Genomic DNA, 15058 nt, shown 5'->3' with positions numbered 1-15058 from the left:
CACAGTAAGATCTTTTTTGACCCACCTCCTAGAGAAATGGAAATAAAAATAAACAAATGGGACCTAATGAAACTTAAAATCTTTTGCATAGCAAAGGAAAACATAAACAAGAGAAAAAGACAACCTTCAGAATGGGAGAAGATATTTGCAAATGAAGCAACTGACAAAGGATTAATCTCCAAAACATACAAGCAGCTCAATATCAAAACACAGAGCACTCAATCCAAAAATGGGCAGAAGACCTAAATAGACATTTCTCCAAAAACGATACACAGATTGCCAACAAACACATGAAAGGATGCTCAACATCACTAATCATTAGAGGAATGCAAATCAAAACTACAATGAGGTATCACCTCACACTGGTCAGAATGGCCATCATCAAAAAATCTATAACAATAAATGCTGGAGAGGGTGTGGAGAAAAGGAAACCCACTTGCACTCTTGGTGGGACTGTAAATTGATACAGCCACTATGGAGAACAGTATGAATGTTCCTTAAGAAACTAAAAATAGAACTACTAGGCATATACCTTGAGAACCATAATTTAAAAAGAGACACGGGGGCTTCCCTAGTGTCACAGTGGTTGAGAGTCTGCCTGCCGATGCAGGGGACGCGGGTTTCTGCCCTGGTCCTGGAAGATCCCACATGCCTCGGAGCGGCTGGGCCCGTGAGCCATGGCCGCTGAGCCTGCGCGTCCGGAGCCTGTGCTCCGCAACGGGAGAGGCCACAACGGTGAGAGGCCTGCGTACTGCAAAAAAATAAATAAATAAATAATAATAATAATAAAGAGACATGTACCACAATGTTCATTTCACCTCTATTTACAATAACCAGGACATGGATGCAACCTAAGTGTCCATCGACAAATGAATGGATAAAGAAGACATGGCACATATATACAATGGAATATTACTCAGCCATAAAAAGAAACGAAATTGAGAGAAGAACAAATACCGTATGCTAACACATATGTATGGAATTAAAAAAAAAAAAAGAAAATGGTTGTGACGAACCTAGGGACAGGACAGGAATAAATATGCAGACATAGAGAATGGACTTGAGGACATGGGGAGGGGGAAATGTAAGCTGGGAATAAGTGCAAGAGTAGCATGGACATATATACACTACCAAATGTAAGATGAATGGCTAGTGGGAAGCAGCTGCATAGCACAGGGAGATGAGCTCGGTGCTTTGTGACCACCTAGAGGGGTGAGATAGGGAGGGTGGGAGGGAGACACAAGAGGGAGGAGATATGGGAATATATGTATACGTATAGCTGATTTACTTTGTTATACAGCAGAAACTAAACAACAATATAAAGCAATTATACTACAATTAAGATGTTAAAAAAATCAGTTCCATGACTTTATAAACAGACATATTTATTAAAAAAAAAAAAAGATTCTCTAGGTCACTGTATGCAGATGTTTGAGAAGAGCCAGTCACCTCCCCAAACAGGGCCGCGTAGTTGCTTAAGTGTGACCTCTGTGTCCCAGAGCTTGGCCTAGGTTTTGTGGGGCCCCAGAGGATATTAGGTCCCAGAGTACTAACTCCTCACGCTGTCAAATGCATGAGACACTGCATCTAGATCTGAGCATCAGCTCAGTCATTCAGGATACGAGAGAGACTTGCCAAACAAGCTGATATTCAGTGATAAGCACACTCTTTCCGCATGGGAGTCTACACTCGAAGAAGTCACATTACAGTCAATAGTCTGGGGAGTTCAGTGCAACGTGGGCCAGTTTAAAGAGTCTAATGGCTCAAGTCCCAGTGGCTTTGGGCATTGTTCCCTGCCTTCTCCCTACTCCCCAGGGAGTGACATGTACCAGAAGCTTCATGGTTGGGAGTCAGGGCCCAGTTTGTCAGGATGGAGCTGAGGATGGACAGAGGGGTCCTTGCTCCCTTTTCCTACTTAACATGTCATCCCTGCCACCCTAATTAGCACATTCATTCCTAAGTATGTTGGTACCATTGATTAGCATACAATTTTCTTTAACATCAGAATGTTTCTAGCCCTACTTTTTATGTTTTTTTACTTAGCATACTCTTCAGTTCATACCATTCATTACATGTTAATTATAGTAATTCAGTCCTCAGAAAGTGACCGTATTCCAAAACTTTGGGAGGGATTCTTCATTGCCCGTCCATCTACTATCTACCAAAGTGTATGCATTTGACCTGTGGCTGAAATTCTTTTGTGTGACAGTTTTTCTTTAGATTATTTGCTGACTGTGAGAAGGATCCACCTCAGCTTGACTACACACAGATGCTGCTTTATTTTGCTTGCCATCCAGACAGTGTGGAAGGGGTCTACAGGGCCCTCAGTGTGGCCACTGGGACTCACGTCTTCCAGCCAATTGAAATGCCTCCTCTTGGTGCAGAAAAGGTAATTGTCGTCCAGAAATGGACTAGCGTTGGGGTCTGGAGGGGATTCCAAAAGATCCTAAACTTCTAAGAACAAAGACTGGCTTTTATCAATCTCTGTATTTTCCCAGGTTCCTCACACGATACTTTACTAGATCTTCGATAACGCCTTACTCAATTGGATTAAGAACCAGGGACCCACTATCTAAAAAATGTTTTGGTAGTTAAATCCAAATTTGCTCAAAGTTTCTTTGGTGAAACCGAAGTTTGCTCTGTAAAGGGCAGCCTTTACTTTGCATGAAGTGCTGATCCTGAGAAATGAAAGAACTGGGTATCAACCCAGACTATTTGTCACACTCTGTGGAAATTCTATGTAAAACAAGTTCAGGCCTCAGACACATCCCACATGCATATGACACTTGATAGTATTTCAGGCCCAAACCTGGCCACCTGAATTCCACAGGCACTTTGTGTCACCTGCATCCAGTGACAGAAAAGCTTAATGTCCAATAAAACCTCACATCCCCCTGTCGATTTCTAAAGGGTTGACATTCCCTGTTTTGGGGGAGGTAGAAAAGCCTCAGAACAGGGAAATGACTAATACACTTATTAGGTGTCCACTGGTATGACTTTTTACTCTTCACCTGACCTTTTGGGACAGAGCAGTGGCCCTCATGATGGAATGATTTTTTCTGCTCTTCTCTGTGGACCCAGAGGGGAGAGGGATGCTGCACAGTTCAGACTCCTCGGGTGTCCTAGCTGCAGTTCTTTTCCTTTCATACATGTTTGTCAAAACAGAGTATAATGGGTTGTCTGAGAAAACAATGGGAAGTTCCTATGACAGCTTTCACACCCCAGAAGACACAGACTCTTTTACAGGCAGCCCTCTATTTCAGCCCTGAGAAGATGACCCGGAGGATGTCCTACCCCTTCCATCAGGGGCAGGGCGAGGCCAGAGTGCTGCCTAGGAAGCTGACAACTCAAGGCTCTTCACCTCGATGTACTTTAGACTCAGCATGAACACTGACACAGTGACAGAAAGTTCAGGAAGGAGTTATTGTTATTTCCACTCAAGAATGCTGTCTTCTTAGGACATAGGAAGACCATTTACATTTTCCCAAATAAATGACGAGTTAGATGTGGTCTGCCTACGTCTCTCTACAGATTGGGTCTCCTTCACCCAACACTGGCATGGATCATAACCTGCCTGGAGGTCTCAACCTGTCCTCAGGGAGACCTTCCCTGACCTGGAATGGTGGCAGGCAACCCTGCCCTGTGTTCCCATAGCATGCTGTGCACCCCCCTTCACCATAATCCTCATAGATAACTACTTCTACAGGGTCAGCTTCCTTTCTGGACTCTGGGCACCCTGTGGGCAGGGCCATCTGTCTTGCTCTGCATCCCCTAACCTGCCTTCCTGAATCTGAATTACTGCTACAGAGCTCAGTAAACCTTTCACTGAGTGGAGCAATCAATTACTTCATTAATTAGCTTTGTAAATCCTACCCTCTGTGTAGCCCTGTGATCTGCAAAGGATATAGAAGAAGCCAAATTTGCTCCACTAAAGGGATTCCATCTAACTGCCCTTATCCATACAGGAAAGAATGGGAGAATGATGGCCCACACATGGAGGGAACACAGAATAAAGGACAGATTAACATGGGGCTTTACAGATCAAAAGAGGGGTCTAAACCTTCTTCTTTGCCACCTCCGTACCTTTGCTCTTGCTATCCCCTCCACCTGGAGTACGCGTCAGCTCATCTGGAAAGGTTCGAGGGCTCCCCAGTACCCAAGGCCAGATCATTCATGAAGCTTCCCCCGACCCACGGAGCATTCCCGCAACTGGGCCCCATTTACATCCAGATCCTCTCCGGCAAGGCTGAGCACCATCCCATGCACCTGTGCATTTACTCAGCAAACATTCATCCAGCACCTCTGGGGATAAAGCAAGTAAAATAAAGACTACGGCAAATGGTGATAGACACCATGGGGAATAAAGAATAGAGGGAAAAATATAAGAGTCTGGGTGGGAGTTGTCGTGTTAAATAGAATGGTCACAGAAGGTCTCTCTGTGAAAAGACATGGAAGCAGAGGCCCAGACTGGTGAGGGAGAGGGCCTTGCAGATAGACCCCTGGTGGAAGCGCATTTTAAGTGAAGACAGCAGTAAGTGCAAAATCTCTCAAGTGGGGTCATGCCCGGTGGACCCTAAGGAACCGCAAGTCAGCCAGTGTAGTTGGGGAGGATTGAGCTGGAGGAGAGTAGCAGGCAAGGCTAGTGAGGGGGAGAGGGCTCCGAGGGGCCCTGGAGGGGCGCTGGCTTTGACTGTGTCAAGAGATGGATGAGAAGTCACCGGAGCAGGGTCGTTTGATTTAAAATGTACCCCCATACAGGACAGACTGTAGGGGGCCAAGGAGGGAAGTAAGGAGAACTAATAATTCAGGCAGGGGGTGGTTTATCTATTGAATCCTACTGCTGTTCTTCCTACCTTGCGTTGGGGATGACTTGTTACCCATCTTTATGTCCTCCAAAGTAGCAAGTGCTCAGTAATGCACACAGCAAGTACTCGATTAGTGTTTGCGAACATGACAGGGAAAGAAGGGGAGAAAGAGACGAAGAGAGAAGGAAGAGGGACTCCCGTCTCCCAGGTAGAGAGGAGGAGAGCAGACATTCCAGAGGCAGAGGCAACAGCAGGGTCAGGAGGCCACACCTAGCCAGAAAGACCAGGAAAAGGAAGTATGTGCTACAATGGTTGCCATAGCAACAGACAGCTCTCTGGGTGGGTAGCAGCCAAGCCAGCTAGCACAGGAAGGCACTGCATCCCTTCTGTCCCTGACCCGGTGGGTCATTCACCGGGAGCTAGTGCCCATCCAGGAAGCAGCTCCCCTGGAGTACTTCTCTCAAGAGCTCTTTTAAAGCCCAAGGACACTGCGCAGGAACTGCCCTATGACCACTGCACAACAGAGATGAAACCATGGTTGGGCAGGGATGGGGCACAGGTCTGTCACACACCATACACACAGGACTACTCCTGGCTGGGAGTGAACCATAGGAGCTTTTGAAATACAGGATCCACCCACCTTCCTCTTTCTTGCCTACTCCTATAGCCCTCACCATCCTGCCTCCAATTATGCCGCCCCCTTTCTGTGCCCTTTCCAACTGTATTCTAGTTCCCTGGGCAACTTTATCCCAGGAAGGCAAAATGAGCCTGCTCAGAAATAACACCTCCAATAGATCTATGTTCACTCCCAAGACATTTAATGGGATCTCGGCTTTTGCTTTCCAAAAAACAACTGGAAATCTCCCTGATACTTCATTCTTTCTGAGTCTATATCTGCTACTCACACTGTTTTATTCACCGTGGCACAGACCTCCTGTTAAAACCCATGGCTCTCTGGGTAATTTAAAAGAAGCTCAAGAGCAAAGCACTCGGGAGCAGGCACTAGTCATCGTGAAGCTTCAAATAAGTTGATATTTGAGAAAATGGTTCACCCTGACCTGTGGAGGTTGGGGTTGTGATATTGGACGTTAATAAATTATGAGCTTGAACCTCCCACATTTTGAGAGTCTTGTTAAAGCATCTTGACAGAGATGGTTTGAGGCCTTGGGTTTCGAAAAACTTAAATGTGCATCCCATTCTGCTCATTGATGCTTTGCTCACATTAGTCCTAAGGACTGATCTTCTGTTCTGCCTTCTGAGATGTGGGACTAAACAGACTGAATGGCAGAAATGCACGGTCAGGCACCACTCCAGGGGCACGTTTGCTGGGAGTCCTCGAGGGCCGTCTCTGAGAGTGCGACATAGTGCTTGCTAGCGCCACAATCTGCCCCGCTGCTTGGAAGATAATGTGACTCACACAGAGTTTTGATGCCACTAATTTTTGCTCATACAGAAGCCCTGGCTTTTCTCCAAACCAGCATCCCTGGTTTTGTTCATCCACCCACATTCACAGTCGTGGTCTTTCAGAGCGTCTGTTGGAAGCCCCGTCTTGTGCACACCCTGCAGTCCCGCCAGGATGCTGAACTGGCTCCTTTGGTCCTGATCTTGGCCTCCCTCTTCTCCCTCCCCTCCCACTGAACCACTAAGTCTATTCTGTTCCAGCCCCCTAGAGAGCAAAAATAGCAAACATTTATAAAGCATCCTCTGATATAACAAGTTAAGGATTCTTCACTCAAATGTTTAAACTGTTATCTTTTGACTAAAATAAAAAATCTATTTATCCCATGATGATTATAGCAAGTCTTTGAGAAGTTGGACCCTCTGTAGTTATGGAAATAGTGCAGAGAGAGCAGGTTCCTTCTCTGTTCAATTTTGGTATTGCCTGCTTATGCAGCCCAGCTAGTCATGTGCTCACCCACAGGTTCTGTCTCTGTCTTCTCCACATAGCACCTGTGCTGCCCTCTGAATAGAAATTCATTCATCTTTCAGTCATTCAGCAAGATGTTCTACATCTCGACTATGTTCATTTCAGCACAGCAAATATTCTATCGCCCTGGGGGGATTATTGACAGGTAGCCAGTGTGATGATTCCCAGGCTTCTTAGATGGAGACAAAAAAGCTAGTTTCACATTTCTGCCGAGTAGTATTTCAACTGTTTAAAATGGAGAAGAGGCTGGATGAATAGACAGATAGATAGACAGATTAATAGATGATAGATAGGTAGATGATAGATATCTGTACTTAATTCCAAAAACTTCACCTGCTAGAGCATTCTCCCCCCACCCTCCAAGATTAGATTAAATTCCCAATTTACCAAAGGATATGGAAACCCAACTAAAGCAAGGTGACCACACAGAGCTAGAGCAAATACAACCTGTCTCTACTGCACTATCCTCAGCCCCTGCAAATCCCTCAGAGGGGCTTATGGCAACCAGAGGCTTAATTCTGTGCTGTGTTATAATCCTTTTACACATGGGACTTACGTGGCTCTTTGGAAAGAACTTGCGCGATCTATGCACTTAATGCTTCTATTGAATTGAGCATTTACAGGTATTGGCACCCTGCTCTAATTTTAAGCCTAAATTAGCATTTTTCCTTCATTGGAATAAAGGAGAATCAGCTCTCAGGTGTTCTCTGACACTGGACCAGTCAACATTCTGAAAATGCCCATTTTCCTACGGCAAATCATTGAATATCTATTACCTCATCATCAGAAACACACACACACATTTATAACAGTAAATACAGTAAGTACAAATCTACTGTAAAGAATTTGAAAAATACAAAACAAAGTGAAAAAGAAATCAGCTGTTTGACCAATCAGAGGTAACTACTTTCAATTCTTTAATGTATCTGTTTCTCTTTTTTTCATTTCTAAGTATAGCTATATAAGAAAATGAGGATCCTGGTATATTTATTATTTGTGTTCTGTTTCCTTTCTGCACTCATCCCATGAACGTTTTCTCATGTCATTCAGTATCCTTCTAAACCAAAATGTTCACAGCAGCATAGTATTCTGCCACAGACCGACTCTATCACTGATGTCACCATTCCCCGTTTTTGGAGGCATAGGTTTTCTATTTGTGCTGTAAGTAACACGGAATGAACATCCCTATACAAAAGTCTTTGTGTACATGAATAGTTCTTTAGAATCAATTCCTAGACCAATAATTATGGCATCAAAGGGTAGGCATATTTTTCAGGCTTTTGATTCATAAGAAATTACATCAGAAACAATTTACTTTCCCATGCTCAGAATGCCGGTGTCTGAGTTCATGGCTCTTGGCCAAGTGTCAATGAACAGCAATAAGAATCCCAATCTGTCCGTATTCAATTTGTTTTCTATTTTCCCTTCTGGATGTTTAGTTGGGTTTAACCTCCAGTGTCCAAACAAACATTCCCAAAGCTTCTTAGAATCTGTCAAGCTTGAGAAATTAACTTGCCCACAACCTCTTGACTGCAGTCAATTTCCAAAGTAAATCCTGTTCAGAAATCTAGCTTCATGTGTAAAAGTCTGACAGTGGTTACACAAATTCATTCCACTGTCCTTTCACTGAGGAATGTGGTGTATCTGGCAGGGTAATGAGCAGAAGCCTGTATGGAGGTGAGTAAGACGCCCCTACCCTGAGGCCTTTGTCAACTACCAGCAGAACTGGTCTGGGATTTCAACATGATTTCCAGTGCAGCCAGCATATTCTATCTCTAGATTTGTTTAGCTAGTTTGCAGTAGGCACTATCATCCCAGGGCATAAAAAGTGTGGGACCAAACTGGTGTTTTCTCAATATCTCTATTCCTGGAAAGACTTCATGTTCTCTTCATTGAATTGCACAGACCTCCTCCTTTACTGATATGAGTCCCATTGAGGAATATCCTGAACTTGAGGACAATTTTATAAGTGAAGACAGGGAATTACAAGAGGAAGGGGACGAAAAGGAAGAAGAAATCTCTGAAAAGGCGAACACAGAAATGATTTCCATGGAAACACTACTCAGAGTGTTCCGAGGAGCAAACGAAGCACAGGACGCTAACAGATTTGCCAGCCACCAAGAGACAGAGAACATGTACTCAGAGGTTGGTTAGATTATTTCATAAAAGGGGCAACCTGTACCCAAGAAAAGTTTCCCTCTATTTTGAGCCTATGGTCATAGAATTTCTCCCCAAATGTATCATCATATAGAAATTATGATGATTCCTTTCAAAAACAAAACTTTTAACATCATCAGGATTGTAAAGTTAATCAACTTTCTTTATTTTTTCCTTTTAAGAACTTCATAAAAGTATTTCAGGACCTAGGTTCCAAGAATCTGGAGCCAATTGAAGTTGCTGTTCTTCTGAAGCATCCTTTTATTCAAGATCTGATTTCAAGTTATCCAGACTATAAAATCCCTGTGAGTATTACCCCAAGGTCCTAATACAGTCTTAATTTGGTTGAGTTCAGGTTCAGGGCTTGGTGGGATATCACAAATGTGGAGGAGCAGAAGGAAGGAAGAAGCTGAACTAGGCTGGAACAGGGTCTGAGGAAGCTAAACTGGTAATGGTGTCAGGCCAGAACGGCCAGCCCTCAATACCCAAATGGCAGCAAGTTCAGACAGAGTAGAGGTGACTATCAGTACATCGGTACTGTGATAGGACTATCAGTGCATGGATAATACTATTAGTACTACAGATAGGACCACCAGTACTAGGGATAGTACCATGGAGCTGCCCCATTGGGACTCTAAGGACTTGGGTCTACCACAGAAGGCTGGAGGTAGGTGGCTGTTAAAGTTGGGTGGGTGGCCGTATTCATGTTCTGCATTATTCCAGCCATCGAATGGCCCTGGCTTATGATTGAAGAGTATGGAAAATAGAGTCCCCCTGCCGAAGAGAACTAAGGGGACCATGATCCCCAACCAAGTGCTGATTTTTTCACCGTACTCTAATCATGGTACACATTGTCTCTGTAGCTCATGCAGTGACAGTGCTTATGAAGGAATGTGTGAGGGTTCCCTCAGAGAAACTGTTCAAGATGGGAAAACTGAGGACAAAACCTAAAGAGACCGGACCAAGTCAGCAGAACAAAGGAAGGAAGAGAGGAAGAGCTGTGTCTCAGAGCTACCTTAACCACGCACATCTCAAACACACGTGCTGAATGTGCACCCACCGGGCAAGTCCCGGGTCCCCAACAGTAAGGGCTACAGAAAGCAGGGGGTGACCCCTTTTCAGAGTGTGGTTGCTACAACCACACTCAGGTTGCTACAACCCTCTCACAAGCCTCACACACTTAACAGCGTGAAGTCTTCCTATTTGCCTCCTGTTAGTTGTTTATTGGACTACGAAGAGTTTGCTGAGTTTAAGATAAAAACGCTTTCACTTTGATAAGATGCAAGTGATCTAAGAGGCGTTTCTCCTGACCCCTCAGTGATAACCTGCTATGCCCGGAAATCAGTCTATCCAGACTTAAATATCTTTGTACATCCATTTATTTGTTCTAAATTGATGATCCTTTTTACATTTTATTACTTCTGTTGGCAATAATGGAAATTGATTTCTAACCAGCTGGCAGACACTAAGCACTTTCAGTAGTGAAGTATGATGACAGCATTTAAGAACATAGTTTCTGGAATCATAAAGTCATGGGACTGAATCTCAGATCCACCACTCACTAGATACCTGACCTTAACTTTCTCTTGACCCGGGCTTTCTCACCTGTTAAATGGGGATAACACCCATTCCTAATTCAAAGGGTTGTGGAAAGGATTAAAGGAGATGGTGCCTCTAAAGCACGGGGCACAGTATCTGACACATGGCAAGTACTACAGAAACGATGGCTGTTAGGATATCTATTCAATACTGAGCACTTACCACTGAGGCTAGTAAAATAAGTTTCCATGGGAGACAGCAACATGAGTACCAAACTCAGTTGCTGTTCCCAGGCAAATTCCACTTCTGTCTGCAACAGAATGTTTACTCACAGGAATTAAATCAATAACAGAATGATAGAAGGTAAACCACACCCAAGTGCAAAATTACAGGAATTCAAAACATAGGACTTTTTGTGCTAGAAACTGAGTCTTCAAAGATGGCTGGAGTTTAAGAAAATTGAGAGGGTGGGGAGAGAAGGTCTATGTGGATTTTGCTGTAGGGGTGGAAAGGAGACCACATCCTGGGTGGAAAGAGAGGCCCGGGGGAAGGCGTGGAAGCCGGGCAGCGTGGAGGAGTGGAACCCCACTGGTTGAAGAGCAGACAGCAGGCTGTGAAGGGCTTGGAGTGATCCCGTTGAATTAGTAAGATCAGGCCAGATTGCAAAGAGCCCAGACATCACGTGGGGAAATATAGTTTCAATCTGAAAAGCGATGGAGAATGGCAGGGCTTCTGAGCAGGGGCATGCTGTGATGTGAATTTCTTCGTCCCTAAATGTTTCTTTGCCTCTTAAGCATATCATATCATTATGTCTCTACATTTAACAGACCTCTTTTTTAAATTATTTATGTCTCTTTATTTAAACAGGCCCAAAATATTTGGAAATGTGGTTGGCAATGTTCTAAGTCATTGTACTCATACATCCCACTAGCATTTACTCTTCACATTGAGACTGATATGTCACAGGTCCCTTTTCGGCATCTTATACTCCATACTTGCATTAATAAAGACCAGCTTTCTTCCCCACTTAGGATGAGGGGATAAGTCAGTATGACCCTGGAACTAGTGGGAACAGAGCACATCAGAGCTAGACAAAGGGTGGAGAGAAGTGGGTGGGTGGGTGTCACAGAAAGGATGGGCGGCAGTCTGCCAGCTGTGGGTGTCTCCCTGCTTTTGCCTTCCCCTGGGCAACCGTCATTCTGTGTGAGATGTGTTCCAGAAGCCAATCACTTGAGACTGCATTTCATCCTACACATTCTGTTCCACATTTCAGGGAACAGCCCTCCTATTTTAAGCCAGTAAAATAATTTTCAAATCCTTAGAATTATATATAATAGGGTTTATCTTACATTACCAAGAACAATTAGGACCCTAAAACAATTCCACGCTTATTTCCTCCTATAATGGGAGAACTCCCTACAAAGTCAGGACGATTTGGGGAACATTCTTACTTCTGGAGACTTTAGAATGACTTAATATGATTGACTTGCAGAGAAGATTGGCACTTTCCTGAAAAAAGAAACCCGCCAACAGGTGACTGACTGCCTTCGAAGGCAAGTCCCTTGAAGATGTGTTCTGACGCCCACAGGGCTCTTGTTAGTTTGCATATTTCCCTCATTTTGGAAGGAGTTTTATCAACTTGCACCCCAGCTGAAGCACTCCTGACGTTTTTGAGCAGCACAGGACCGACTCCGTTGTGGCAGGATGTCTGATATTCTGGGCTGCAGCCCACTATATTCCAGGAGCACCTTGATGCATTGATGACCAAAATGACCTCTGCACATTCCCCAAATCCTCTCTGGTGCGCAGACTCCTCCGGCTGAGAGCCCCCCAAATGGAGGGTATCTGACCTCCCATGAACCAGCCTCATAGCTCCGGTATCACCTGATACTCTAACAGTAGAAAAAGAGTTCATCAGTCTGTCTGTCCGATGGTTCATTCCTTCATTGCCAAGGTGCTTCTACTGAGTCAGCTTCTTCCACCCTCCCCATCCTGGTCCTTTGCATCTCCTCCCTGTCGCTCCACCCTGGAATCTTATGAAAGGGCGATGGACCACCCGCTATCATCTAATCCGGGTGCTTTCATCTGATTGTGACCCAAGGAGAGCTGAGCCTTGGACCTGAAAAGTCTAACTGTGATGTTCAAAAAGGAAAGAGGTTCCCTTTCCAGTAAGGTGCTCTATTCTCATTTTCACTAAGCAAATAAAGAAAAGAAAGAAAGGAAAAGAAAAAAAAAATCTCTGAAGACTCAGTTACCAACACTCTCATCCTGTCATCATTTTTTTGCTCCAGATATCCATGTACAAGTAAATAGATCACATTTTTAAAATGAACTTTAACCACAGTGATGTTATTTGAAGATCTTTCAAGATAAGTAGAGCAAAAACTAGAGTGTGGTTTTTCAGGTTAAAATGTTGTTTGCTGCTATAAACAGTGGGAAGTGAAGGTTGTCGCCTAACAGCTCTGTGTTTACAAGGTTCATGTTTGGAAGCAACACGCATTTTAAATACATGTGGAAAAAAAAACAAGTGTGCGTAATTATTTTGATACGTTGTATTTTTTGCTCCTTCTGGTGGGTGGCCTGGCTTTGCGGTTAGGAGAGCAGAGTCAGGGACCATGCTGACTGGGTTCACACTTACGAACTGTGTGACCTTGGGCAAGTGACCTCGTAGTGCCTTGGTTTCCCCACCTGTAAAATAGGGTTAATTATCAACCATACCTCACAGGGTCCTTGTATGGATGAAATGACTTAATCCATAAAAAGTGCGTAGCTCCGTGCTTGGTAGATAGAAAGCACTCAATACATAGTAATTATTATTACTATAATTATTACTGCTGGTCTGCTGGTGGTTGCAGTTCACAGGAAATATTTCTGAGCCGTGCAAAATTGTACATGGATGAACTAAAAAGCTGGCATTTCAACTCCTGAATTCAGTGTCTGCTCTTTGGAGAGGGCCCGCTCAAAGCAGCAGGGACCCGGCACAGCCAAAAATAAATAAATTAATTAATTAAAAAAAAATAGAAACCTTTGGAACTCAGCTCTGAAGAAAAGAAACATATTCTTAAAGCATTTTCCTAAAAAAAAAATTAGAAACTGCATAAATATAATTCTACATTTTTCACATGTGCTTGTACCCCTTCTACCTTGTGATAATGTCTTAAATTTATTTTACAAACATCTATGATTTAAAATGTAACATAGCTGGGTATTTTAAGTGGGAAAAAACAGATCATTCAATCTCTAATGTTAAAAAAAAAAAAAAAACAGAAATGAGATAGTCCCCCCACCCTCAAAATAATCTGCTGTTCTAAAATTCTACAAATCTGTAGACATGATTAATTTGGCATTAGACTTTTCCTTTAATAGAAGGTGATACTGTTTGTTATTGATTGATAGGGAAATAATGTTTTGCCTTTCCGATTATTGACAAACTCTGCTTTTACAAATGTTATTTAATCTGATATGACACCTCTGTTATTAGATATTATTAGATGAGGAAACGGAATCTCCACGATCTTTGCTATCTTTCCAAGGGCACAACTAGTAAGTTGCAAGGCAGGATTCAAGCTAAATAGAGAACAATTTTCTCAAAGGAAAAAATAAAAACAACTTACTGTTTAATCACTGCCACATATTAGGTGATCATTCATTCTAACTCATTTACTAATATTTGTGACTTCTCTTTGAATCTCTTCTCTTAGGATGTTAAAATAATTCTCCAAAGGAGTGAGCATGTACAAGGAAGTGATGAAGAGAGGTCTCCTTCCAGACTCACAGAGGAAAAGAAATGAAGACAAGAGAGCGGCAATGAATCTTCCAGACATCAAGTGTAAACATGGTGTTTGTTGTATACATTATCATCATAAGTGTAGAAATGACCCCTACCAGGCTATGAGGGGCACGGAAAAGGGAGTCTTCCTTAACTTGGAGAATATTCTGTATTAAATTTCCAAGCAAAAATCCGAAGTAAGAAGGAGTGCATTTTGAAGTGATTCCGAAAATAAAAGGCACCAGAACAATATGTTCAAATATAAACATACACATTAAGTCATGAACAGTTCCTGTGAGAAGTATCTACATTAGGCAGATACAGTGAAAATTCCCCCAAAGCTCCACGTCAGGGCAGCATGGCTGCATACAGTTTGTCGTTCTCGCTCCATAAAATTCCAAGGTGTATCTCACTAGCCTAGGAGAAGGCTGCGTTATCAGCTGCTGGTATAGTCACGATCCTATTATCTATTCATAATTCTTTATTAACAGAATATGTTTCTTGTATAGATAGAGGTACAATTATAGCACTTGTATAAATTAGTGACTCAAATTCAGTGATACTTACCTGAAGAAAGTGATTTTGTTTTTGTTGTTTTCGTTGCATTTTTAAGTGAGCACTGATGTATTTTCAGTGGCTGGGCCTCTGTGAAACCCCCTCTGGGTCTCCTCACTGGCTGCTCCTTCTGTGGGTCTTTGCTGGACCATCCTCTTCTACTCAGCCTCTAAGAGTTGGAGGGCCCCAGCACTCAGCCTTCTCTGTCCACAGTCAATTCCTGGAGGAGTCATCCATTTCCGTTACTTTATGGGGCCAAAGTGAAGTTTCTATTCCCATCTTCCCCCAAAATCCAAACTTCTCTCT

At 43.3% G+C, this 15058-nt stretch overlaps 1 protein-coding gene across 1 annotated transcript in view; it reads left to right on the top strand.

Moving 5' to 3' along the window:
* The window catches only part of SPEF2 (sperm flagellar 2), a gene marked incomplete at both ends in the record, with an annotated part of 171105 nt that extends 156886 nt beyond the window's left edge, over positions 1 to 14219 (top strand). Inside the window, 4 exons of the mRNA XM_082835419.1 lie at positions 2210 to 2389; positions 8638 to 8877; positions 9072 to 9194; positions 14130 to 14219. Of these exons, the coding sequence (XP_082691545.1) occupies positions 2210 to 2389; positions 8638 to 8877; positions 9072 to 9194; positions 14130 to 14219 (633 nt within the window). The remainder of the gene's footprint in view (positions 1 to 2209; positions 2390 to 8637; positions 8878 to 9071; positions 9195 to 14129) is intronic.
* Positions 14220 to 15058: the final 839 nt, after the last annotated feature.

This window comes from Leucopleurus acutus, assembly GCF_964270905.1.
Source record: "Leucopleurus acutus genome assembly, chromosome: 3".
Classification (NCBI taxonomy): Eukaryota; Metazoa; Chordata; class Mammalia; order Artiodactyla; family Delphinidae; genus Leucopleurus; species Leucopleurus acutus.
The sequence above is the reverse complement of the archived record's forward strand: the minus strand, read 5'-3'. Positions and strand labels throughout refer to the sequence as shown.